At 51.0% G+C, this 27,259-nt stretch overlaps 1 protein-coding gene across 1 annotated transcript in view; it reads left to right on the forward strand.

The window, feature by feature from the left end:
- Positions 1 to 23,955, forward strand: part of CNNM4 (cyclin and CBS domain divalent metal cation transport mediator 4) — a 51,921-nt gene extending 27,966 nt beyond the window's left edge. Inside the window, exons 2-7 of the mRNA XM_003281768.4 lie at positions 8,845 to 8,988; positions 9,346 to 9,480; positions 10,866 to 11,035; positions 11,361 to 11,457; positions 20,639 to 20,820; positions 21,405 to 23,955. Coding sequence (XP_003281816.2) covers positions 8,845 to 8,988; positions 9,346 to 9,480; positions 10,866 to 11,035; positions 11,361 to 11,457; positions 20,639 to 20,820; positions 21,405 to 21,602 — 926 coding nt within the window. The 3' untranslated portion in view covers positions 21,603 to 23,955. The remainder of the gene's footprint in view (positions 1 to 8,844; positions 8,989 to 9,345; positions 9,481 to 10,865; positions 11,036 to 11,360; positions 11,458 to 20,638; positions 20,821 to 21,404) is intronic.
- Positions 23,956 to 27,259: the final 3,304 nt, after the last annotated feature.

Consider the following 27,259-nt stretch of genomic DNA (forward strand, 5'->3'; position numbering starts at 1 on the left):
AAAAAATTGAAGTAAAATAAATATTTCTGTCCATTGTTCTCTCCATTACTGCACTGTTTTTGTTTTGTTTGTTTGTTTTTGAGACAGAGTCTCGCTGTGTTGCCCAGGCTGGAGTGCAGTGGTGCGATCTTAACTCACTACAACTTTCGCCTCCCAGGTTCAAGTGATTCTCCTGCCTCAGCCTGCTGAGTAGCTGGGATTACAGGCCTGTGCCACCACGCCTAACTGATTTTTGCATTTTTAGTAGAGATGGGGTTTCACCATGTTGGCCAGGCTGGTCTTGAACTCCTGACCTCAAGTGATCCGCCTCTGTTGGCCTCCCAAAGTGCTGGGATTACAGGCATGAGCCACCGCAACCGGCCCAGTACTGCACTGTTTTAATCGCTGTAATTTTTTTTTTTTTTTTTTTCTGGAGACAGGGTCTCACTCTGTCTCAGAGCCTAGCGAGTGTAGAGTGTATGGCCTGCCTGCTGGGCCACCGCAGCCTTCTGGTCTGGCCTTTGCCTGGACTGACTGCCCTGACTGCCAGCTGTGTCTCTGGGAGGAAGGGAGCAACATAGATGAGCCCTGTTTAGGATTATGGATGAGCCTGACTGCCCTCCCCGAGGCTAGAGGGCAGGGGCTTGTCACTCTGCCTGGTTCCTCTCCTGCCCTGGCTCTGCCTTCTTGCTGGACTGGCTGCCACTCATCCCGGTGGTTGAGGTCAGCACTATTAATAGCCAGTTTAATCCTGCGGGAGCTTGGGTGAAGAGAGGAAAGAGCAGAGAATCGCCAAGAAATCAGGGTGCTCAGTCATCTGCAGGTGTGCACCCAGGGCCCAAGCCTGTGGCTTCCAGTCAGTCCAGCCCGCACCTCTCCCATTGGGAGGGCCTGAGAGCGAGGGAACATCCTGGGGCCCTGGGATCTCAGAGGCTGGACCTTCCTGGGAGATTCAATGAGTAAGATGCAGAGGACTCCTTCTTGGGTGGTGGGAGTCCCTGGTCTGCTGTGGGGCCCCTGGCTTTTCCCCATGAGAAAAAGCAGCTGGAGCTGGTGAGTAGGGCCCTCTCAGGGCCCCTGTGGACTTTGTAACCCGGCACCTATAATACGTTTTTCTTAAGGACTTTAAGGGGCTGTAAAGTCTTTTTTATGGAGGGCGGGGAAGGAGGACGCAGCAGTTTGCTAAAATGGCCATTGTGCAGGGCAGGGCCATCCTTTCTGTATCCAGCAGGGGTGTGGAGCACCTGCTGTGCCAGGCACAGTGGGAGGGGTTGGGGTAGCATGGCGAGGAGCGAGGGCACTACTCAGGCCTCAATGGGCTGCAGCCTGGTCGGTGGGAGATAGATGCCGGTCAGCCGATGGCACAGAGCTGTGAAGGGAAGAAATGGGTCGGGGTCCAGGGCCCTAAGAGCCAACATGGGCACCCAGGGCTAATGTTTGAGCCCAGGGAAGAAGGATAAAGAGGTGACACAGAGGCTGGGCAGCAGGAGGAGCTGTGAGGGACTCAGGCAGGGCTGGGATCCTCACTCCTTGCCCCTGCACCAGCTGTGAGGGAACCATGAGGAAGACTGAGGCTGGCACCTGTGGTCTGCCCAGCCCTCCGGGGTTTCTGGAGGCCTCACATGGTGTTCTTTGACTGTGGAGGGTACGGTCCCACCTGGCTGCTGCTGGACAGAGGTCGCTGAAGGGCAGAGTGGGCAAGCATGCCGCCAGGCAAAGCCTGGAGAAGACAGTGGGGACAGCCAGGGTGCCAGGCACCTTGTTTCTGGGCCCCCCTTTCCTGCAGTGCTTGGAAAGTGCTTGGGAAGGCTCAGGAACCCTGAAGTCCCAGAGGAAGCAGTATTAGAATTTTATTTTATTAATTAATTTTTTTTTTGAGACGGAGTCTCACTGTGTCGCCCAGGCTGGAGTACAGTGGTGCGATCTTGGCTCACTGCAACCTACGCCTCCCAGGTTCAAGTGATTCTCCTGCCTCAGCCTCCTGAGTAGCTGAGATTACAGGCGCACACCACCACGCCTGGCTAATTTTTGTATTTTTAGTAGAGACGGTGTTTCACCATGTTGGTCAGGCTGGTCTCGAACTCCTGACCTTGTGATCCACCCCCACCCCCTCCCCCTCCGGCCTCCCAAAGTGCTGGGATTACAGGCGTGAGCCAACACGCCCGGCCTAGAATTTTTTTTTAAAGTTAATTTAATGGATGTGTTTTTTTGTTTGTTTATCTGTTTGTTTTTTTGAGACAGAGTTTAACTCTTGTTGCCCAGGCTGGAGTGCAATGGCACGATCTCGGCGCACTGCAACTTCCACCTCCCAGCTTCAGGCGATTCTCCTGCCTCAGCCTCCCGAGTAGCTGGGATTACAGGCATGTGCCACCACGCTCGGCTAATTTTGTATTTTTAGTAGAGACGGAGTTTCTCCATGTTGGTCAGGCTGGTCTCAAACTCCCGACCTCAGGTGATCCACCTGCCTCGGCCTCCCAAAGTGCTGGGATTACAGGCATGAGCCACTGCGCCCAGCCTAATGGATGTGTTTTTTTTTTCTGATTATGAAATTAATACTATTGGCCAGGCATGGTGGCTCACGCCTATAATGCCAGCACTTTGAGAGGCCGAGGTGGGCGGATGGATCACTTGAGGTCAGGAGTTAGAGACCAGCCTGGTAAAATCTCATGGTAATCTCACAGAGACCAGCCTGGTAAAATCAACATGGTAAAATCTCATCTCTACTAAAAATACAAAAATCCTGCCGGGCGCAGTAGCTCATGCCTGTAATCCCAGCACTTTGGGAGGCTGAGGCGGGTGGATCACCTGACGTCAGAAGTTCGAGACCAGCCTGGCCAGTATGGTGAAACCCCGTCTCTATTAAAAATATAAAAATTAGCTGGGCATGGTGGCCTGTGCCTGTAGTCCCAGCTACTTGGGAGGCTGAGAGAGGATAATTGCTTGATCTGGGGAGGTGGAGGTTACAGTAAGCTGAGATTGCACCACTGCACTCCAGCCTGAACAACAGAGTGAGACTGTCTCAAAAAAAAAAAAAAAAAAAAAAATTAAAATACAAAAATTAGTAGCCAGGCATGGTGGCGCATGCCTATAATCCCAGCTACTCAGGAGGCTGGTGATCCACCCGCCATGGCTTCCCAAAGTGCTGGGATTTCAGGTGTGAGCCACAGCGCCCAGCCCATAAAATTGTATTTTAATGAGCTACCTTATGTTATTATTGGTGTCTATTCAATTGGCTGATTAGATTTTGGGGGTGGCATCGGCTGGGTGCAGTGGCTCATGCCTGTAATCCCGGCACTTAGGGAGGCTGAGGCAGGTGGATCACCTGAGGTCAGGAGCTCAAGACCAGCCTGGCCAACATGGTGAAATCCCGTCTCTACTAAAAATATAAAAAATTAGCTGGGTGTGGTGGCGGGCACCTGTAATCCCAGCTAATCATGAGGCTGAGGCAGAAGAATCCACTGCACTTGAGCCTGGGCAAAAGAGAAAGACTCCATCTCAAAAAAAAAAAAAAGAAAAAAAAGAAGCATGGAAATTAAAACAATACATCTACAGCTAAAAATCCACATTTTTCAAAGTAGTCCTTAGTCAATGAAAAATGACTGAGGAAATATAGCAAAATGCTAGTATTTGCTTGAGCCATATAAAATTGCTGATACTCAATTATATTTTACCAAAACCAGCAATTCATGTGGCTTAATCTACATATGGGGGATTCAGGATGGTTTCTATTTTCTGTTTTCTTTTTATACTTTCCTATATAAAAAATTGCAAATTTTTCATAATCAATAGTATTAATTTCTTTTTCTTTCTTTTTTTTTTTTTGAGATGGAGTCACTCGCTCTGTTGCCCAGGCTGGAGTGCAGTGGCATGATCTTGCCTCACTACAACCTCCACCTCCCGGGTTCAAGCAGTTCTGAGCCTGAAATCTCAGCACTTTGGCAGGCCGAGGCGGGCTGAACACTTGAGGTCAGGAGCACGAGACTAGCCTGGCCAACATGGTGAAACCCCATCTCTACTAAAAATACAAAAAATTAGCCGGGTGTGGTGGCGGGTGCCTGTAATCCCAGCTACTCAGGAGACTGAGGTGGGAGAATCACTGGAACCTGCGAGGTGGAGATTGCAGTGAGCTGAGATTGTGCCACTGCACTCCAGCCTGGGTGACAGAGTGAGACTCCAGCTCAAAAAAAAAAACATGCACACAAAAAAATACAATTTTATTAGAATTTATACTATGAGAATCCTAAATATAAGTCCTAAATTGATCTGCTTATTTTAGATGTTAAATCAGTTAGCAATAATTTCCGAAGTATAGAAACTTCTAAATTGCTGAAATCTAAAATAATTCTTTCCATCTTCGGCTTCCCTTCCCCTTCCCCGCTCCCCTTCCCCTCACTGGTTACTTTTCTCCTCCTGCTAAATGGATGTAGAGGGACAAAGAAAGACAGGAGGAACCGGTCATGGTGGCTCACACCTGTAATCCCAGCACTCTGGGAGGCCGAGGAGGGTGGATCACCTGAGGTCAGGAGTTTGAGTCCAGCCTGGCCAACATGGTGAAACCCCATCTCTACTAAAAATACAAAAAATTAGCTGGGCGTGGTGGCGGGCGCCTGTAATCCCAGCTACTTGGTAGGCTGAGGCAGGAGAATTGCTTGAACCTGCTAGGCGGAGGTTGCAGTGAGCTGAGATCGCGCCACTGTACTCCAGCCTGGCGACAGAGCAAGACTACATCTCAAAAAAAAGAGAGGAGGTCAGGCTCACTGTCCCATGGGCCTGATAACTGGGACAGAGCTGCCCTGAAGGGAGACAGGAGTGTTGGGGGGATGGGCATGAGCTGGGTTTTGGCTACGTTAATTTCAAGGTATTAGTGACGTCAGGCAGCACTTGGATAGAGGAATCTGGAGGGCACGGGAGAGGACAGGGCTGCAGAGATTTATTTGGGACACTTGTACACTTGTGTTTAAAGTTGCTAGGCAAGGGACCAGGTGTACAGACTGAGTTCTGAGTCTCTCCAGCATTAAGTGGTCAGGGAGAAGCAGTGACCCCTGAGGTCAGGAGCACTGGGAGGGCTGTGTCCTGGAAGCCCTGGGCAGAAGGGGCTTCCAGGGGAAAGGAGGGAGTGACCGTTGGTCAGCAGGTCATCTGAGAATAACACTCCACCATGAAAGGTTATTGGTGACCTTGACCAGAGGCTCTCTGGCCTGGGGAGGGGAAAATTCCACCAGGACAAAAAGATGTCCCCTCTGGACAGACTAATTAGAAAAGAGGAAAAACAGCCCAGGGGCCCAAAGCTCACCCTGCAGAGGGTGACTGACTGGCCCCTTAGCCTGGAACCTCTGTACGGAACCCCAGTTGGCCAGCCATCAGCCGGTGTCCAAAGCTCAGCTTGCAGAGGAGGGGTGAACGTGTACACGGTGCCCAGGGCTGCACACCTACAAGGTGCCTGTCATGCAGCTGGCTGCCACCCGAGGGTGCACACACACAGCAGTGGATCCCGCCAAGGGGTCTCAGAGAGGAGGTGGGGGGCGGAGAATGGTATCAAGACCCTGCTCAGGGAATCAGGTCATTTCATCCCCAGGAGGGCTGTTTCCACTTTAAGAGAGGCTGCCAGGCCGGGCACGGTGGCTCACATCTGTAATCCCAGCACCCTGGGAGGCCAAGGCAGAAGGATCACTTGAGGTCAGGAGTTCGAGACCAGCCTGGACAACCTGGCAAAACCCCATCTCTACTAAAAATGCAAAATTAGCTGGGTATGGTGGTACGCACCCAGCTACTCAGGAGGCTGAGGCAGGAGAATTGCTTGAACCCGGGAGGTGAAGGTTGCAGTGAGCTGAGATTGTACTGGGCCACTCCAGCCTGGGCTACAGAGCGAGACTTATCTCAGAAAAAAATAAAAAAAGAGAGAGGCCACCAGCCTTTCACTGTGAGGGAACCTTTCGTTGGTCAGGATTTGGTCTGAGCCTATGGAGTAATTAGGGATGTGAATGTAGTGGGGAGGTTGTTTTCTGACTTTGGGGGTCTGAACAAAGTTCTGCTCATTGAACCTTGTCAAAGAACACACCCCCATTCCCTGGGGCTCGATCTGTGGCAGTGGAAGGCACAGAGGGCCCTTGTCCACCCTAGCGACTCTCACCAGTTTCCCTTTGTTCTCCTTAATTTTGTTTTCCCCCTTAATTTTTGTCTCAGTTTTGTTTTTAAATTATAAAAGTAAAACATGCCCATCAAATAAAACAGTATAGAAGGGGATATAGACAGGCAAAATAGCCTCTTCCCCAAACTCCAAATACCCCCAAAGGCGAGCACTCTTACTGCTTCTGGACGCTTCCAGGGCAGTTCAAGCCCACACACCCCCTTTGTTTCTGTGCAGGCAGATGGCTCCATGCATCCTGTTCCGTGACTTGCTCTTTCACTAATAGCGTATCTTAGATTTCGTTCCGCACTTTATTCATCCACCGCCGCCGTGTTCTCCCTTGAGTAGCTGTGGCCCCTGTTGAGTCCCTGTGCCCTATTGCTGTTGCTTTAGGTTGTTCCTCGTTTGGGGCTGTTAAAAAGAATGTTGCCAAGAGCCCCTTTCTCGTGTGTCTTTTGTGAAGGTTACCTCTCCCTAGGGTAAGTTCCTAGAAGTGGACCTTCCAAGTCCAAGGTTAGGAACCCTTGATTTTATGACATCCTGACCAACTGGCCCCCTGAAATGTTGTACCCTTTTACCTGGCCACCAACCAGATACATGTGAGGGCCTGTTTGTCTTCCCCATCCTCTGCCATAACTGGGCATTACCAGGCTTTTTAGAGGGTGCCTATCTGGAAGGGGGTACAGGTTGGGCATCCCGAATCCAAAAATCCAAAATCCTAAATGCTCCAAAATCCAAAACTTTTTGAGTACCAACATGATGCTCAAAAGAAATGCTCATTGGAGCATTTTGTAGTTCAGATTTTCAGATTTGGGATGCTCAATGGCGTGTATTCTGCAAATATTCCAAAATCCAAAAAAATCTGAAATCCGAAACACTTCTGGTCCCCAGTGAGGAATAAGGGATACTCAGCCTGTGAAAGCTGCCTTGCTTTAATTCCCATCCCCATGTGGTGACATTGTTTAGCTAGATGCCCAGGCCCTTCCAGGCACTGTCTTTCTTGAGGGCACTCCTGTATGGACAGCCTCCAGCAGGCACAGAGGCCTGGGGGCGGACCCCAGGGTCCCGGCCTGGCCCGCTGCCGCCCTGCTGGAGGGCCTCACAGATCTCTTGAACTTGTTGGCTCATCTCTAGGAAGATACTGGGGTATTTTCAATCGAGAACCTGTGGTGGGAAATACATATATCATAGCCCCTGGCATGTGTGTGAAAAACTTTCACAATGCAGTACTCCCCCCCATCACATGGGGTGTATTGTGAGAATTTTTACTTTAGTCATGAGACCTTGCATTCTCTCTGCTCTCCCTAAGAGGCCCTTAGAAGTTCTGAACAGCCCATCTTGGGCTGGGGGATATTCTGTGGCCTTAAAGACCTGGAAAACATCCTCCACCGAGGGTATTTAGGATGAGTTCTTTAGTCCCTAGAGCGAGGCCCTTGGATTGTGAAGGGAAAGCTGTGCAGAAGACCCTGACCTGACCTTCCCAGATTTCCAGGGGCCTTTCTTCCTAGGCTGCTCCAAACCTGTGTTCCTGCGAGTGGGGCACGGCACACAGGACTCATTCTGCCTAGACTGTGGACCTAGCCCTTCTTGGCTGGCCCCTCTTGCCACTCGCTGGGGCTGGGGCCATAAGAGCAGGGTGTGGCCTTCAAAAAGGGGTCTGGGAAGACCCACCACCCCACAGGGTTTCTGTGGAGGGTCCTGCCCCACCCCAGCCTCCTTCCCTCACTTTGGGTTGAGGGGGTGGCCCCTCTCTAATTGTAGTCTCTGCCCCACCTAATCACAGTACTCAGCCTCTCTGTGCCCTTGTCAGTTTGGGTCTTTCCCCTCCCCTAGAGTCCCAGAAGCCCCTGATAAGTGATACCAGCCAGGGTCTTTTTTTTTTTTTTTTTGAGACAGAGTCTCGCTCTGTTGCCCAGGCTGGAGTGCAGTGGCATGATCTCGGCCCACTGCAACGTCTGCCTCCCGGGTTCAAGCAATTCTCCTGCCTCAGCCTCCCGAGTAGCTGGGACTACAGGTGTGTACTACCACACCTGGCTAATTTTTGTATTTTTAGTAGAGATGGGGTTTTACCGTGTTGGCCAGTCTGTTCTCAAACTCCTGGCCTCAAGCAATCTGCCCGCTTCAGCCCCTCCAAGGTGCTGGGATTACAGGTGTGAGCCACTGCTCCCAGCATTGCCATTTTTATCCAATTTAAACAAGTAGTCCTGGCCTGGCATGGTGGATCATGCCTCTATTCCCAGCACTTTGGGAGGCTGAGACGGGAGGACTGCTTGAGCCTAGGAGTTTGAGACCAGCTTGAGCAACATAGCAAGATCCATCTCTACAAAAAATAAAAGAGTTAGCCAGGCATGGTGGAGCATACCTGTGGTCTCAGCTACTCGGGAGGCTGAGGTGGGAGGCTCTCTTGAGCCCAGAAGTTGGAGGCTGCAATGAGCTCTGATTGCGCCACTGCACTCCAGCCTGGGTAACAGAGCTAGACCCTGTCCTTCCCCCACAAAAAAAGAGAAAAACAAAAAAGCGGTCCTTAACAACATGCTTTTAAAAATTACTTTTAGTTTTCCTTTTCATAAAAGCAATGTCTGTTTGCAGTAGAAACGTCAGGAAAGATGGAAAAGATAAAAACCACCATGACCCCATCCTGGTGACTTATGACCCTACGTCTAGAGTTAATGTTTTGGTTGAGGGAGTCTCATGACTGGCCTCTGGGCTCTTGTCTGACCTGCTGCATTGTCCCACAGGGAAGTCCCACCTGGCCATCGTGCAGAAGGTAAACAACGAGGGTGAGGGTGACCCCTTCTACGAGGTCCTGGGCCTGGTCACCCTGGAGGACGTGATCGAGGAGATCATCAAGTCAGAGATCTTGGACGAGTCCGACATGTACAGTGAGTCCAGCCTTCCACAGGGCCCAGGACCCCTTTCCTGCTTGGATCGAAACCTGGTGTCCCTAGCTGGAAGGGCCATAGTGCAGGGACACAGGAGGCCTAGCATCCAGAGGCCCAGTGGCCAGGTGCCCTGCACTGGCCGAGGTGAGCAGGGAGCAGGTTGCTGAGAGCAGTGCCCGGAGGCTGCCTTCACCCTCGGCCTCTGTGCCTTGGCGTCAGCCCAGGACCCTGCCAGCCAGAGCCTGCTGCTCCTGCATGGGACTAGGGGCTGGAGAGCTGGAGCTGCGGGGCGGGTTCCAGTCTCTTCCTGAGTCCTCAGGGGTCTGTGTTCTCAATTCCATGCTCTTCTTCCGGCAGCTGACAACCGAAGCCGGAAGCGGGTGTCTGAGAAGAACAAGCGTGACTTCTCTGCCTTCAAGGATGCAGACAATGAGCTCAAAGTGAAAATCTCCCCGCAGCTCCTCCTGGCCGCTCATCGCTTCCTAGCCACAGGTAGCATGAGGAGGACCTTCCGGTCTTGGTGGAAATACGGTCACAGGGGGAGAAGTCCTGGGTTTCTGGCTACTTTCCCCCCATAGGACAAGGGCTGCAGCAGGTGAGGGGTGCAGAGACAACACAGCCACCCCTGGAAGGAGCCAGGTGTCTGCTCCACCCGTGGGGATCTCCCTGCGATTCATTTGCCATTAATGGGCGGCTACTGCAAACTTCTAGGAAGCATCCAAGTTACTATATTTAATAGTTTGGGAAATAATGACTAGGCACTATGGCTCACACCTGTAATCCCAGCACTTTGGGAGGCCAAGGCAGGAGGATTGCATGAGCCCACAAGTTCGAGACCAGCCTGAGCAACATGGTGAGACCCCATCTCTACAAAAAATACAAAAGCCAGGCATGGTGGTGCCCTCCTGTAGTCCCAGCTACTTGGGAGGCTGTGAGGTGGGACAGTTGCATGCCTGTGGTCCCAGCTACTCAGGAGGCTGATGTGGGAGGACCACATGAGCCCAGGAGTTTGAAGCTGCAGTAAGTTGTGAATGCACCACTGCACTTAGCCTGGGCCACAGAACAAGATTCTGTCTCAAAAACAATAAAAAAGAAAATAACCACTGAGGTGGGCCCCTAGGCTGGCCAGGCCCATCAGGGCTTGTGGAATGGGAAGGAGAAGGGACCCTTCCCCTTCTGCAGGCCTGCTGGGTGTGGCTGGACCCCTCACGTGCTCACCCACTCTGAGGAGCTTGCATCCAGCTCTGCTCTTATCTCTCTGGCCCTCCCCTCTGCAGACGTGTGCTGGTTCCCGCCGGAATTCACCTCTAGTTCAGAGACATTTCTCTCTTTTCAGCCCTGATTCAAAGCTCCATTGGGGACTTGGGTGACAAGTTCTGCTCTTCCCACTCTGTCCCCCTCTCCCCCCCGGCCCAATTCATCTTCCTTCCCACCCCTTACTTGCTAAAGGGGTGGTAATTCCCTCTCCATTATTTTTCCTGTGGGATATTGACGTTGATGCTATAATTATAGTCACATATACTAAGTGCTGTCCATGTGCTATCCCATTTGCCCTCACAACCACCCTATGAAGCTTTTACCCCTGTATTACAGATGAGGAAACTGAGATGCGGGTTAAGTAATTTGCCCAAGGTCACGTGCTGTTCTTGCAGGAGCCACTGCTCAAGCCCAGGCAGGCAGGCAGCCTTGGATCCAACCAGTCAGAAGCCAAGCGTGCTCCCTCCCCAGGGAGATGCAGAACCGAGGGCCAGCCGAGCAGGGCGGGAGTCATCTGAGCACAGCGTGGCTGCTGTGGTTGGGGTGGAGGCACAGCAGTGATCAAGCTTTAGGGCCACCCGGCCAGCCCCGTGTGAGGTCTCTTCTCTCTCCTCCTACAGAGGTCCCCCAGTTTAGCCCCTCCCTGATATCAGAGAAGATCCTGCTGCGGCTACTCAAGTACCCAGATGTCATTCAGGAACTCAAGTTTGATGAGCACAACAAGTACTACGCCCGCCATTACCTGTACACCCGAAATAAGCCGGCCGACTACTTCATCCTCATCTTGCAGGTGAGCCCGCTCAGCCCTGGGCCTGCCACCTGCTCCCCCTGGCACTGCAGCACCCCCCAGGCCCTCTTTCCCACCTGCTGTGGAGGTGCATGGCTTCCCGGCCTGGGGAGCCTGCTGCCTCCCCTCGAGCCCCGCCTGCCCCACGTGGCCATCCTCTCCCTGAGAGGCCACCCTTGATCTCATAGGTCAGGCCCCTGAGCTCTCCAGGGCTCCAGTACCGGCCCTTCCTCCTGCCCCACCGTCCCTTGTTCCTCACTCCCCATCCTGCCTCATCCTTTGTTTCCTCCCTCACTCTGTCTCTAAGTTCAGCCCTGTGTTTTTTCAGGGGAAGGTGGAGGTGGAGGCAGGGAAGGAGAACATGAAGTTTGAGACAGGCGCCTTCTCCTACTATGGGACTATGGCCCTGAACTCGGTCCCCTCCGGTGAGTTGTTGGGCATGGTCTTTGCTGCCCTCTGGACCCCCTGCAGCTGGGGAGCCATGGACCGACACCAGAACTGAGCATGGGCCTGAGAGCTCATAGCCAGCTGGCTGGGGCAGAGGGAGGCTGGTGAGGCGGGAGCCGCCAGGGCCCGGAGCGGGTGGTGTGGAAGAGCAGAGGGAGCTGCCCCTTTGGATGGGGTCCAGAAGCTAGAGGGGAAAAGAGGAGTGAGGGATTTTAGAGTAAAGGCCTGGAGGCAGCGGAGGGCATGTCCAGAGGTTGTGAGGAGACCAGCCTGCCTGGGGAGGAAGCCTGTGGGGAGGAAGGCCCAGGGCCCTGCTCCTGAGGACAGGAGGGGAGTCTGAGCGTCCAAAGTGCCTGGGGTCAGCAGCCAGGCCAGGGCCTGTTTGCCAGGGCAGGCTGCAGATGGGTTTGGCTTTTTGGAGGATGTGGCTACTGGGTTTTGGTTAGAGGTCAGCTCCGATGGAATAAAGGGCCTTGGGGACAGACAGAAGGGAGACTGGGCACCCTCCGAGAGGTGTTATGGAAGGTCCGGGGATGCGCCGCTCTGGCCGCCCCAGTACCGTCTCCTGTGCTGAGTGGCTCAGGCTTTCCCCACAGAGCCCCACAGACAAGGCCCCGCAGGCCCAGGTCTCGCCAGCTCATCTCCTCGCTCCTCTCTAGCCTTCGGTCCTGGGGCGAGGTTGCTGCAGGATAGAGAGAGAAAGTCCACTTTGGTGCTGGAGAACAGGCCACGCCAGTGGGGTACGTGCTGCAGCTCCCAGAGAACCTCTGTGCTGTGCCTCTCACTGTCCTTTGACAAAAAGGACCCCGAGGGGGAATGGGGGTAGGGCACCCATGAATATTGACACCCACCTCGGCTTATCCACCATGTCCTCGGCCCCTCCATCAGATGAGTGGGGCATGGCAGGCTCCCTGGGCAGGGGGCAGACAGGGCCCCAGAGTGGGGCTCTGAGCAGGTTAACCCTGCCAGATGCCTCAGGCCTGGGGACGACTTCCTGTGCCTCCAAGAGCAGCTGTTCTCTGTTCAGTTTGAGGAAATCTCATTCAGAAGGGCAGGCAGGCACGGGAGACTCTTCCCCCAGGCACTGTTTGTGCAGTGAAGCCTCAGAGGCCCTGGTCAGGGCCCAGGCTCTGTCTGTCGACCCACAGTCTCTCTGTTCCCACTTGGTGTAGCCAGAAGGGAGGGGAGATGACTGGGCACACTCAGCCAGCTTCTGCCCGTCTCTGCACAGGGCTCATCTCTGTGCCCTGAGCACCCTTCCCAGCAGAGCCATGTCCCTTTCTCCACTGGGCCCGTCTCTGCCCAAAGCAACCTGGCCCTGTCAGGTCTGCCTCTGTCCTGTGCCTGTGGTTCCGTGTCCTGTCTCCTGACTGCGCCCATCACTGACCTTCTCTTTTGCTCCATTGCCTTCAGTCCAGGTCGGGTGTCCGCCTGGCAATCGGAACTCCCTGCTCTGCTGGCTCACAGGTAACGTGGCATGGCTGAGGGTCACGCTGCCACCTGCTGCCTGTGCCTGCACACTGTAGCTGCATTAACCTCCCCACAGGGACCCGGGTGCCCACCTGCTCAATGTGGGCCGCCAGACCTCAGTGGCTCTGCTTGGCTGGGGCCCAATTTCTGGGCAGCTTTGCTGCCTCAGCTCTAGTAGGGGCCCCCAAAGATCTCTTAGTCCTTGAGATCACACACTCATAGACACATACACACAGAGACACATAGAGAGATACACATACAGGTACACATAGCCATAGACACACGCAGAGACACACACAGTGAGATACCACACACACAGAGACCACACACAGAGAGACCACACACACACACACACAGAGACCACACACACACAGAGACCATACACGCAGAGAGACCACACACACACAGAGACCATACACGCAGAGAGACCACACACACACAGAGACATACACGCAGAGAGACCACATGCAGAGAGACCACACACGCAGAGACCACACACACAGACCACACACACACACAGAGACCACACAGACCACACACACACAGAGATACCACACACACAGAGACCACACACACACAGAGAGGCCACACACACAGAGAGGCCACACACACACAGGCCACACACAGAGGCCACACACAGAGACCACACACGCAGAGAGGTCACACACACAGAGAGAGACCACACATGCAGAGACCACACACACAGACCACACACAGAGACCACACACACACACAGAGAACACACACAGACCACACACACAGACCACACACAGACCACACACACAGAGAGACCACACACAGAGAGACCACACACACACAGAAATACCATACACACACACAGACCACACACACACAGAGACCACACATAGACCATACACACAGAGAGAGACCACACACACAGAGACCACACACACAGACCACACACATGCAGAGAGGCCACACACACACAGAGACCACACACCCAGAGAGAGGCCACACACGCAGAGAGGCCACACACGCAAAGAGAGGCCACACATGCACACAGGCCACACACAGAGGCCACACACGCAGAGACCACACTCAGAGAGAGGCCACACACACACAGAGAGGCCACAGAGAGAGGCCACACACAGAGAGAGGCCACACACGCAGATAGAGACCACCCACGCTGAGAGAGGCCACATATGGAGAGACCACACGTAGAGAGAGGCCACATACGCACAGAGAGGCCACACAAAGAGGCCACACACAGAGAGAGACCACACACAGAGAGAGACCACACACAGAGAGAGACCACACACAGAGAGAGAGGCCACACACGCAGAGAGAGGCCACACACATGGAGAGACCACATGCAGAGAGAGGCCACACACACACAGAGGCCACACACAGAGAGAGGCCACACACAGAGAGACCACACACACAGAGAGACACAGATACATACATCCATAGACACATACACACAGAGACACACATGGATACACATACCCAGAGAGACACACAGAGATACCACACAGATACCACACACAGAGACATACACCCATAGACACACACAGACACAGAGATAGTACAGACACCCATAGACAGAGATACCACACACAGAAACACACACGCAGATACACCCATAGACACAGATGCCACAGAGGCATACACAGAGAAACACACACCCGTAGACACACCAGGATACACATACACGCACAGATACACCACTCATAGGCACACAAACACACACCCATAGGCACACACACAAAGAGACACACACAGATACACACACCCATAGACACACACAGACACACACAGAAACACCCACCCATAGGCACACACACAGACACACACAGATACACATCCATAGACACACACACAGACACACATACACACAGGTATATATACACAGATACACCCAGAGACACACAAACACAGAGACACACAGATACCACACACAGACACACACAGATACACACCCATAGACACACACACACACACAGAGATACCACACACCGAAACACACATCCATAGACACATACAGAAACACACCCACAGACACACACATGCACACACAGAGGATAGGCTGGGAGTAGAAGGTTGCTCCTGGCCCAGCCAGGTGAGCACCGGCCAGCCTGCTGCCCTCCATGGCCAAGAGGAGATGCACCCCAGCGGGTAAGCACTTCCTGCTCCAGGCCACCCACACACCGTGGCAGGGTGACTTGTCATCTCATCAGCTTTCTCTAAAAGACTTTCCAATTTTCGTCACAAGCTTTGCTTCCCGTTCAGCTGCTGGCCCGGTAGGCAACTGCGAGGCCACGAGGGGCATGGCCCCGGGTCAGACTGCCTACTCAAGAGCCACCTCCACAGTTGCTGGCTAAACGATAGTCTTTGTCTCTGCTTTCCCCTCTGCGAAATGGGAACAATGCGTGTACCCCCTTCATAAGAGTTATCAGGGGAGTACGTGAGAGAATTCATGTAAAATGTTGAGTTAAAGCTCAATTATTATTACTTCTGTTTTTTCCTGATTACAATGAAAATGTGGTGTTCCAACCAGAAAGGCTTTCAGGAAAGGCCAGTGCCATATGCTGCTTCTGGCCTTGGATGTGTCATGCTCCTGATGCCTGTCCAGGGAGTCGGTGGGAATAGGGTCAGACTCATTCAGCTCGAGGCTTGCTGGGATTCCCGTGTGCAATCAGGCCGCAGAGGGCACAGGACGGTGCTGGTCTCGTCAGGTGTGGCCTGTGCCCATCAGGAGCAGCACCAGCATCTCTCAGCTCCTCACACCCCAACTGCCCTAAAAACCCGTCACCGCAGCACAGGGATTTCCATGTTACATTTGTACAGCTGGGCCTTCTTCCATCTGAACTGTTCCAAGGTATACTCTGCTATTTTGACCCTCTGTTTAATAAATAAATAAGTAGATGAAAAGGTGACTTAGAAGCAGTTATTCCCTGTCCCTTTCAAACCTCCCCAGTGTGACCTCAGCCTCCCTCCCCTCCTCTGGGCTCGCTCTGGTTTCATGGATGGCCGGGAGGTGATGCACCCGTGGTTTGAATCCTGAGAGCAGGTGTGCCCTCATTGATTAATTCTCTGCTTTACGCTTTATGCATATTCATGGGGGTCTTTATTATAAACAATACCATGATACAAACTTTTTTATGCAAAAAAGCAAAAAACTTTCCCTGTGTTTAAGGTTATGTCCTTAGGATATCCTTTCAACAATAAAATTACCAGGTCAAAACCTTGCAGTTTTTGTTTTATTTATTTTTTGCTTTACTCATAAAAATAAGGTAACTTATTGGGAAAATAGAAAAAAGTCTTGAAAAAATAAAAAGCATCATAATTTCATCACTCAGAGACAAAATGGATTTTGGTGAATTTTTTCTAGGACCTCTGTTTTTTTGTTTGTTTGTTTTAAGAGACACGTTCTTTCTCTGTCACCCAGGCTGGAGAGCAGTGGTGCAATCATAGCTCACTGCAGCCTGAACCTCATGGGCTCAAGCAACCCTCCCACCTCAGCCTCCCAAGTAGCTGGGACTACAGGCAGGTGCCACCATGCTGGGCAATTTTTTTTTAACTTTTTGTAGAGATGGGGGTCTCACTATGTTGTCCAGACTGGTCTCAAACTCCTAGACTCCCCCCACCTCAGCCTCTCAAAGCACTAGGATTACAGGCATGAACCACTGCACCTGGCTGGACCTCTAATCTTAATAGGTCACGTCACTAATTTTTTTTTTTTTTGAGATGGAGTCTTGCTGCAACACCCAGGCTGGAGTGCAGTGGTGTGATCTTGGCTCCCTGCAACCTCCACTTCCCAGGTTCAAGTGATTCTTCTGCCTCAGCTTCCCAAGTAGCTGGGACTACAGGTGTGCGCCACCACCCCCGGCTAAGTTTTTTTTTTTTTTGATATGGAGTCTTGGCCCTGTCACCTAGGGTGGAGTGCAATGGCGCGATTTCGGCTCACTGCAACCTCCACCTCCCAGGTTCAAGTGACTTTCCTGCCTCAGCCTCTCGAGTAGCTGGGATTACAGGCATGCACCACCACCCCTGGCTGATTTTTTGTATCTTTAGTAGAGATGGGGTTTCACCATGTTGGCCAGGCTGGTCTTGAACTCCTGACCTCGTGATCCACCCACCTCGGCCTCCCAGCATGCTGGGATTACAGGCGTGAGCCACCGTGCCTGGCCAAATTTTGTATTTTTAGTAGAGACAGGGTTTTGCCATATTGGCCAGGCTGGTCTTGAACTCCTGATGTTAGGTGATCCGCCTGCCTCGGCCTCCCAAAGTGCTGGGATTACAGGTGTGAGCCACCAACCACACTCTGCCCATGTCACTAATTTGTGTTGGTTTTAAATTCAGTCTCTTGGCCAGGCCTGGTGGCTCATTCCTGTAATCCTAGCACTTTGGGAGGTTGAGACAGGAGGATTGCTTGAGCCCAGGAGTTTTGAGACCAGTCTAGGTAACATAGTAAGACCCTTTAAAAAATAATAATAATATGGGGTGGGGGGAGGGGGGAGGGATAGCATTAGGAGATATACCTAATGCTAAATGACGAGTTAGTGGGTGCAGCACACCAACATGGCACATGGATACATATGTAACAAACCTGCACATTGTGCACATGTACCCTAAAACTTAAAGTATAATAATAATAAAATAAAAAAATTAAAAAAATAATAATAAAATAAATTCACTTTAAAAAGAAAATCAATTGTTTATTTTAAAAATAAAATTCAGTTCCTGTTTCTAGAGCGTTAGGAAGCATTAATTAAAAGCATTCCATCATTCAGATAGCTATGTGAAGTATTAAGTAATACCCCTAGTATTTCTGCTTTTCCTAGAACTTAATCAGAGATGTTACTCATTAGATACTTGCCCTTGATCCTCTAATGATCCTCTAAAATATTTCCTGTTCCTGCATGAGAATACCACAACCTCATCATAGAATGGCCAGTTTCCTGAGAAACTATAAACTATAAACTACAAACTAGGAAACTAGTTTCCTAGTTTTATAAATAAAAACCAAAGCTTTACTTAAGCACAAAGATAGAGTATTACTCATTCTCTATTGTTATACCCTGGCTCCTTTTCAGTTTTATGAAAATAATTAGATGTTTTAGGAGCATGAAATTACTAGCTTTCCAGCTAAAATGTTCTCAAATCTACAAAATACAGAGCTACATAAACATGAAACCACTTTTGATAACGTCAGTCATAAAGACTTGGACTCAGACTTCTCTTTTTTTTTTAAATTTAATTAGATCTTGGGTTCAGAGTTGAATTAATCATTATCCTCAGTTCATGACGCACTAAGACCTTACCAGGTCCCTCTTTTGTCTCATTTAATTTTTATTTTCCCCTTTGTTCTTCATCTCTTCCTCCTTCCCTAGCTATCCAACACACACACGCACGCACACACGCACACGCGCACTTAGTTAAAAATTGTATTGGTCATTGAGTCACTAGATTCAGTATGTTTGTTCTCTTCACTTGGCAATTTGTTAGAATGGCTAACTTAGTAACTTAATAGTTAAATAAGCAAATCAGCTTAGTCCGCTTCCTGTTTAAAACGATCCTGCACGCCTTCACAATTAACTTCTTTGTGCATTTCATGGTTTCCTACGTGTTCTCAAAAACAAGTTAATGATATACAGTAACGTATATCATTTGAAAAAGCAGTTTCTTTTTTGAAATAAGAAGCCCATTCTTCCTTATTCAAGATTGTGACAACTCTTATTCGAGATTGGAGATTGTTACAACTCTGCCTCATGAGAGGGGAGAAGCTGGGCCGGGCGCCGTGGCTCACGCCTGTAATCCCAGCACTTTGGGAGGCCGAGGCGGGCAGATCACAAGGTCAGGAGATCGAGACCATCCTGGCTAACACGGTGAAACCCTGTCTCTACTAAAAATACAAAAAATTAGCTGGGCGTGGTGGCGGGCACCTGCAGTCCCAGCTACTGGGGAGGCTGAGGCAGGAGAATGGCGTGAACCCAGGAGGCGGAGCTTGCAGTGAGCCGAGATCCCGCCACGGCACTCCAGCTTGGGTGACAGAGTGAGACTCTGTCTCAAAAAAAGAAAAAAAAAAGAAAAGAGAGGGGAGAAGCACCTGTCACCCTGACCCGCCCTGGCCAGGCTGGCTGGGTTGCAGGTGGAAGTGGGTAGGACTGTGTTTCATGCTGAGTAGGTTATGTGCAAAACACACTTTTGACTCCATAAAAGCATTTTCTTTTTTAGGGGCTCGGTGGGTGGACAGAGTGTAGCGGTACAATCTCGGCTCCTTACAACCTCCGCCTCCCAGGCTCAGGTGACCCTCCCACCTCAGCCACCCAAGGAGCTGGGGCCACAGGCAAGAGCCACCACGCCTGGCTAATTTTTGTATTTTTTGTAGAAATGCGGTTTTGCTGTGTTGCCTAGGCTGGTGTTGAACTCGGGCTCAAGCAATCTGCCCACATCGGCCTCCTAAGGTGCTTACAGGTGTGAGCCACCTCGCCCAGCCCCCGATAAGAGCATTTTAAGAGGTGACAGGGCTGGCAGGGTGTAGTGGCTCACACCTGTCTGTAATCCTAGCACTTTGCGAGGTTGAGGCAGGCGGATCACCGGCAGTCATAAGATCGAGACCGTCCTGGCTAACACAGTGAAACCCCGTCTCTACTAAAAAAAAAAAAAAAAAAAAAAAAAAAAAAATTAGTCAGGCATGGTGGAATGCACCTGGGCGACAGAGCGAGATTCCATCTCAAAAAAAAAAGAAAAAAAAATTATCCGGGCGTGGTGTTGGGCGCCTGTAATCCCAGCTACTCAGGAGGCTGAGGCAGCAGAATTGCTTAAACCTGGGAGGCGGAGGTTGCAGTGAGCCAAAATCATGCCACTGCACTCCAGCCTGGGTGACAGAGTGAGACTCTGTCTCCAAAAAAAAGGTGTGACGGGGCATATTATGTGTGGGGTGTGTATTCACAGTGAGAGAGTGCAAACTATACATTCTTCCTTTTAATGCATATTTTTTATTTAAAAGTGTGCAGTTTATGTCACTTGATATAAGCTGGTATTGAGACAAGGATGGCAGTTTGCATGTTTGTTTTGAGACAGAGTCTCGCTCTGTCACCCAAGCAGGAGTGCAGTGGTGTGAGCTTGGCTCACTGCAACATCCACCTCCCAGGTTCAAGCAATTCTCCTGCCTCAGCCTCCCAAGTAGCTGGGATTACAGGTGTTTGCCACCACACTTGGCTAATTTCTGTATTTTTAGTAGAGATGGGGTTTCACCATGTTGGCCAGCCTGGTCTCCAACTCTGACCTCAGGTCATCCTCCTGCCTCGGCCTCCCAAAGTGCTGGGATTACAAATGTGAACCACTGTGCCCAGGATGGCGGTTTGCCTGTCCTGCTAGGATGATCTTTGTGTTGCCCTTGACTGATTGGTTGTTGTGGGAAACGAGAGATTTTGTAGTCATAAATTTTCTGAGTCTGTGGTTTTTATTTTCTGTTTGGTTGATTTGTTTTGGTAGACTTTTTAATACTTGTTGCACAATAGTTCTAAACAAACTAACTCATTTGCTTTAACGAAGTCAGACCTTATGCAGTCAGACCTTCTACATGCTTCTGTTTGTCCCTAAGAATGACTTCCTGTTCCTGGGTGGGGTGTCCCTGGGCTTCCATGGGATGAGGTGAGACAGGAGGGTGAGAGTGGGCATCGGAGTTGGCCTTTGGCATGACAACCTCTGCTCTTCCTGCAGACCGTTCCCCAGTCCACCCCACCCCACTCAGCCGCTCAGCCTCCCTCAGTTACCCAGACCGCACAGACGTCTCGACTGCATCAACCTTGGCAGGCAGCAGCAACCAGTTCGGCAGCTCTGTCCTGGGCCAGTACATCTCTGACTTCAGTGTCCGGGCACTCGTGGACTTGCAGTACATCAAGGTGAGTGCCCCACCGCCCTGTCTGGGCAGTGCCATCTTCTGCTCAGGAATCGGCTACTTCTTTCATCCACCAAACCCAGCATGGTGGGCCCAAACCCGAGATGCCTTTTTCTTCTGGAGACAGGGTCTTGCTCTGTCGCCCAGGCTGGAATGCAGTGGTGTGATCATAGCCCGCTTCAGCCTTGAACTCTTGGGCCCAAGGATTCATCCCACCTCAGCCTCCTGAGTAGCTGGGACTACAGGTGTGCATGTGGCTTCGGGTTTTTTTTTTTTTTTTTTTTTCCCTTTACAGACTTGGGGTCTCACTGTGTTGCCTAGGTTGGCTTGAGACACCTGGGCTCAAGCGATCTGCCCACCTCAGCCTCCCGAAGTGCTGGGATTACAGGTGTGAGCCACCGTGCCCAGCCCTGAGATGCTTTCTTCTCTTGTTTGTGCACCTTGTTCTTTGTAAGGGCTTCCAGAGACCCTGACTGGTCATGTTCTCTCTCAGCTCACAGCCTCAATCCTGGCCCTGTTTCTCCAGGCCTGGTGATAGGGTCTGCCTCCCAGCCCCTCTCTCCACGAACTCATCCCTTCCTCATGCAGATCACTCGGCAGCAGTACCAGAATGGGCTGCTGGCCTCGCGCATGGAGAACAGCCCTCAGTTTCCCATAGACGGGTGCACCACCCACATGGAGAACTTGGCCGAGAAGTCTGAGCTGCCGGTGGTGGACGAGACCACAACTCTTCTCAACGAGCGTAACTCCTTGCTGCACAAAGCCTCCCACGAGAGTGCCATCTGACAGGAGGGCCCGGGGCCCCCCGCCCACCCTGCGGGGGCCTCCCCAGTGGGCCCACATGAAGAGAGGGAACTTGTTAGTCCAGAAAGGATGTGGATAGATAGCCTGTTTGAAGAGCCAGGTGGCCCCCAGCCTGTGGGGGATCTGGCCTCTGACAGGGACCTCTGAGTAGCTCTGAAGTGGCACTGTCCAGCCCTGGATAGGTGGGGCAGTGGGCCAGCTACCGTGAGCAAAGGCTGTTTTTTACTGAGAGAATTTCTAAACTAGGCTCATCGCTCTTTTTTTTAAATATGATTTTGGGAAGGGAAGACAGGGTTAAGGAACTTTATTTAAAAAAAATATTTTTTTCCTAAAAACTATAAAAGAGGAAGGGTTTCTTGTCCCGGGAAGCAATGGACATAATCTGCTCCCAGCCGTGGCCTTCCAGCTTGTGTCCCTGATTCAGGGAGCTCTCCCTTCCTCCTCCTCCTCCGGAGGTGGGATCCCAGAGCCTGCCAGTGGAGGCTTATCCCTTGGGAGGAAGACAGCTCTTCACAGAAGCAAAGAACAAAATGGCATGGAGATCAGCTGCCTGGGCACCTGTGCTGTAGCTTACCTGACAATGCTGAGGCCAAGAGCTCCTGGGTAGCTGTGATTAGGGACACGATAATCCGAGCTATGGAGAGGAGCACATCTGCTGTCAACCGCTGTCCCAGAAATCTCCTAGAACTCTGCCAACAGCCTCTCCTGGTGAGTCGGGACTCAGCTGAGGACACATCCCCACCCTGCCTCCCATCTGGCCCTTTAGACAACTGGCCCTTTGTGACAGGGCTGACTCAAGTGTTAGGCAGGGTCTCAGGCCTTTGATTGCCCACCCCTGCTCCCCAGGCCCTGCCCTCACTTTTACCAAAGGTTCCCCCTCGGCGGGAGGGCATCTATGTTGGAGGTGATTTGTCTGGGTTCTTCCTTTTGGTTCCAGAAGGAACTGTCAGTCATCAGCATCTGCGTTGTTAGCAATCAGTACCACCCCCACCCCACAATGAGAGTCAAGGCTGACTTGTTGACTGAAGCCTTTTTCCCAGACCCCTTATTTCGAATCCCCAAGCTTCAGTCCCTCTTGAGGGTGGAGACAAGAGGACATGTGGGAAGCCATGGAAGCAGGTTCTTTATGTCCTTTCCTCTGCAGCTAGCAAGGCTCACCTAGGCTTATCCACCCACTTATGGAACCTCAGGAGAGGAGGGCTCCTCCTAAAGGCATGCAGCTTGCAGCCCCGCTTTCTCACACGTGTGATCCTAGCGTGAGAGGTTATCCTGCCCTTGCTGAAGTTAGTAGTACTGTACTAAGAGCTCTGCCCTCATGTGAATTCCTGCCCTGGCACCTCTTCCCTGGGGCTGAGTCAGGCCCTGCTGCAAAACTCCAGGCTTCCCAGAGTTGGGGAGGCTGTGGGACCAAGGTCCACGTTGGTCCTTCCACTGGGTGCAGCAGGAGCTGGGTCCTGAGAGCCTGGCAGGTGAAACTCTGCAGGCCTTCCCCCTGAGTATTATTTATTCACTCCTTTCCTCACCCCAAGTGCCCTGCTCTCCAGGTGCCTAGAGAATCCTAACTCTTAGGACCAGGGATTGTCTTGCACCAAGTATGCCTACCCCTGGCCAGTCTGAGGTCTCCTAGCCATAGAACTGACTCCTGGAAGCCTGGAGAGAAGGTGGTGACACCCATGGGTTCTCAACTGTAAGGAAAAAAGACACCAGACTTTTGTTCCCTATTGGGGGGAAGCCCTTAGTCTTCTACAGGAGCAGCTTGCTCCCAAGTCCTTTTGGAAGCTGGCAGAGCTATATTCCTGACAGCCCTGACTGCCAGGTGGAGCAAAAGACATTGGTGGGGGTATGTGAAGCAAAAGGGGCAGGTGCACACACCTCCACAGTGACCTCTGTGCACATGGTTACCAACTGGCTGGCCCTCCTCCTCTTCCCTGGCCCATTGATCATCCTTTCTCACAGAGGGTCATCATTATTTCCAAATATTGTTGGTCTGATGACTTCCTCTTCCCAGTGCAATTTTTCACTTCCTAGTTCAACCTCTGGTTCCTAGGATGAGCCATACCCTGGAACTGGCCCACCCACTGTGTCTTCCTTGTAAGGGAGACCTTTGCAGATGGCATCCAAATGGGTAGGCAGGTGACAGCCGCCGTATTTATTTTGCATAATATTTTAATTTGTATATTTTTGTGATTTATTTTGGTGTTACAAGTTTGACTCTCGGGGAGTTTTGTTGTTATGACTCTTGTGTCTTTTGTCACAAAACAATGATAATATTTGCTAAACGATATATGGAATTTATTTTTGATTGGTAATAAAAAATATGTATAAATCCTGGTGAGTCTACAACTTGCCTGTTTGTTCTGTCAGTATTCAGTATGTTGTCGAGATAAAAGTGGCTGTGGCTGGCCGTCTCTTGTGATGGGGCAAGGGGCAATAAAGGATTCTAGGACCATTCAGCAGTGAAATGCAATCAGAAATGGAATTTCTAAATATAGTCAAGGCTGTCACAGGAGTGAGAGGGTCATGGCTGCTGGCAGACATACAGGACAGATGTGCTCAGCTGCCATAAGCATGAGTCCTGTGAAACAGATCCCATAGGGCCCTTGGCTTGTGAGTACTGGAAGGGCAGTGGGCTTCAGCAAATTGCCCCTCCTCCCTACCCATGGGACTGAAAGAAGCTTGATCCAAAACTATGAGTAATATTGTTTTATAACATGCAGCTGCCTTTTCATCCACACTTACAGGCTAGTTGTGGTTTCAAAGTTGGAGTGTTCATCCCTTGAAGAACCTGAGTTACATCACTATACCCACTCTCGAAGTTGCAGCTCTGCAGGGGACTCCTATGGTGCTGTATAGGTGCTGCAAGCTGGCTTGTGCGATTGAGTGTGCTGAGGCCAGGGCCTCCAAGCATGCAAAGTTCCATGGAGTAGACAAACTGGGGGCATCTAGGTAGGCAACAAAGAAGATAGTCCAGACAAAAGAGGTACACATGCCAACGTTTGTATCTAGGGCAAGATTTGTAAATTATCTTCATCCATCTGTTCCACACGTTTAAGCCCCTATCGCACGCCAGGTACTACCAACCCCTCTGTGAATTTAGTGAAGAACCTTCCCACCACCCCAAGGGGGACAGTCACACACAGCTTTTCCATTTGCTGTCTCCCTGACCTGGGACACATCTCCTAAGTCTTTTTTTTTTTTTTTTTGAGACGGAGTCTCGCTCTGTCACCCAGGCTGGAGTGCAGTGGCGCAATCTCGGCTCACTGCAAGCTCCGCCTCCCGGGTTCATGCCATTCTCCTGCCTCAGCCTCTCCGAGTAGCTGGGACTACAGGCGCCCACCACCACGCCCAGCTAATTTTTTGTATTTTTAGTAGAGACGGGGTTTCACCGTGGTCTCGATCTCCTGACCTCGTGATCCGCCCGCCTCGGCCTTCCAAAATGCTGGGATTACAGGCGTGAGCCACCGCGCCCGGCCACATCTCCTAAGTCTTGATAAGGCTCAGCCCTCATTTCATTTAAGCCTCAGTTCAAATGCCATCTCCTTGAGAAGGCTTCCGATTAGCCATCTCAATCAGCATCACCCCAGCATCTGTCTCTTTATCTTGCCTTTTTCCCTCCATAGCACTTACTACCAGATATTGAAATATAGACTTGGGTATTTTCTATCCTCCTTGCGCTAGAATCTAGTCTCACAAGGGTAGGGACTTAATTTTATCCCCGCTACAGTCCCAACACTAGAACAGTACCTGGTACATTGCAGGGACTCAATGCAGGAAATAGTTGTTGAATTAATAAATGAATACATGTTACAACAGGGGATATACTGGATGATATGGGGAGAGCACATAGCTCCAATAACCTTGAGCCAACCTAGTCAAGAGGGTCAAGGAAGATCACTCGGAGGGAGCAGCATATGAGCTAAGGCTTGAGAGATAAGCAGGAATTAGCCAGTGGGTTTAAAACTCAAGAATAAATATTTAGATATAACATGGAAATGTCTTGATCCAAAAGACCAGTAAGGAAAACGGCCCAGGGAGGGCCAACAATGGTCTGAAGGTCAAGTGGCTGTGTCTCCACTGATGCTAACCAGGGGTGGGGTAAAGAATGGCACAGCCACAGGAGAAGCTGGTCAAGGACTGTTGAGGCCTCTACTGCAAACGGGAAACCACTCCAGGAGCAGCTTTGCGTGCCCCATACTGGATTTTTTTGTATCTTTGGGTACTGACAATTTAAATGACCACTTATGTTTTCCAAGTTTGATCCAATTGTTCTTCCACCTGAAGCTTTACTCCCAGAAAGTTAGTTACAGGTTGTTTTCCAAGGAAGCCTGAGATAAGGAAAAAGTAACATGTTAAATGTGAGAGCTCTGTCTCTAAATCCATGGGGAGTGTTTCCTGGCTTTCCTCTGGAACTGTTCTTTGTTAATAACTTTTCAGGCACATGACTCATTTCAAGCATGTCATCTATTCTATTTCAATGTCAGTATTTTATCTTGACTTGGAGATAGAAGTGAGAACTAAAGGAGCTGAATCTATTGTAATGTTTGCACTTTTTTTTTTCTTCAGAGGCATCATGTTCCAGTGGAAAGGCCCAGTAATGTCTTTATTGCTTCCGCTGGCGGCTTACTCTTGTAATCTGCAAAAGTAAGGTAAACTCAAAGGGCACAGAACATCATCTGGATAATAAAAAACACGGAGATGCCCCATTGGCCTAGTCACAGCTCTGAGTTTACAATGCAGAAGAGACACTATTACCATCTTTTTTTTTTTTTTTTTTTTTGAGACGAGTCTCGCTCTGTCGCCCAGGCTGGAGTGCAGTGGTGCGCTCTCGGCTCACTGCAAGCTCCGCCTCCCGGGTTCACGCCATTCTCCTGCCTCAGCCTCCCGAGTAGCTGGGACTACAGGCGCCCGCCAACACGCCCGGCTAATTTTTTGTATTTTTAATAGAGACAGGGTTTCACCGTGTTAGCCAAGATGGTCTCGATCTCCTGACCTCGTGATCCACCCGCCTCGGCCTTCCAAAGTGCTGGGATTACAGGCTTGAGCCACCGCGCCCGGCCTACCATCTTTTAAAAATACACTATTACCTTTTTGTTTTTTCAGACGAAGTCTCGCTCTGTCACCCAGGCTGGAGTGCAGTGGCGCGATCTTGGCTCACTGCAACCTCCGCCTCCCAGGTTCAAGCGATTCTCCTGCCTCAGCCTCCTCAGTAGCTGGGACTACAGGCGCCCGCCACCACGCCCGGCTAATTTTTTGTATTTTTAGTAGAGACGGGGTTTCACCGTGTTAGCCAGGATGGTCTCCATCTTCTGACCTCGTGATGTGCCCGCGTTGGCCTCCCAAAGTGCTGGGATTACAGGCATGAGCCACTGCGCCAGGCCACTATTACTTTATTTATTTTTATTTTTTTGAGACATAGTCTCGTTCTGTCTCCCAGGCTGGAGTGCAGTGGCGTGGTCTCAGCTCACTGCAAGCTCCGCCTCCCGGGTTCACACCATTCTCCTGCCTCAGTCTCCCATGTAGCTGGGACTACAGGCGCACGCCATCACACCTGGCTAATTTTTTGTATTTTTAGTACAGACAGGGTTTCACCATGTTAGTCCGGATGGTCTCCATCTCTTGACCTCGTGATCCGCCCGCCT

The sequence above is a fragment of the Nomascus leucogenys genome, chromosome 14 (genome assembly GCF_006542625.1).
Source record: "Nomascus leucogenys isolate Asia chromosome 14, Asia_NLE_v1, whole genome shotgun sequence".
Taxonomy (NCBI): Eukaryota; Metazoa; Chordata; class Mammalia; order Primates; family Hylobatidae; genus Nomascus; species Nomascus leucogenys.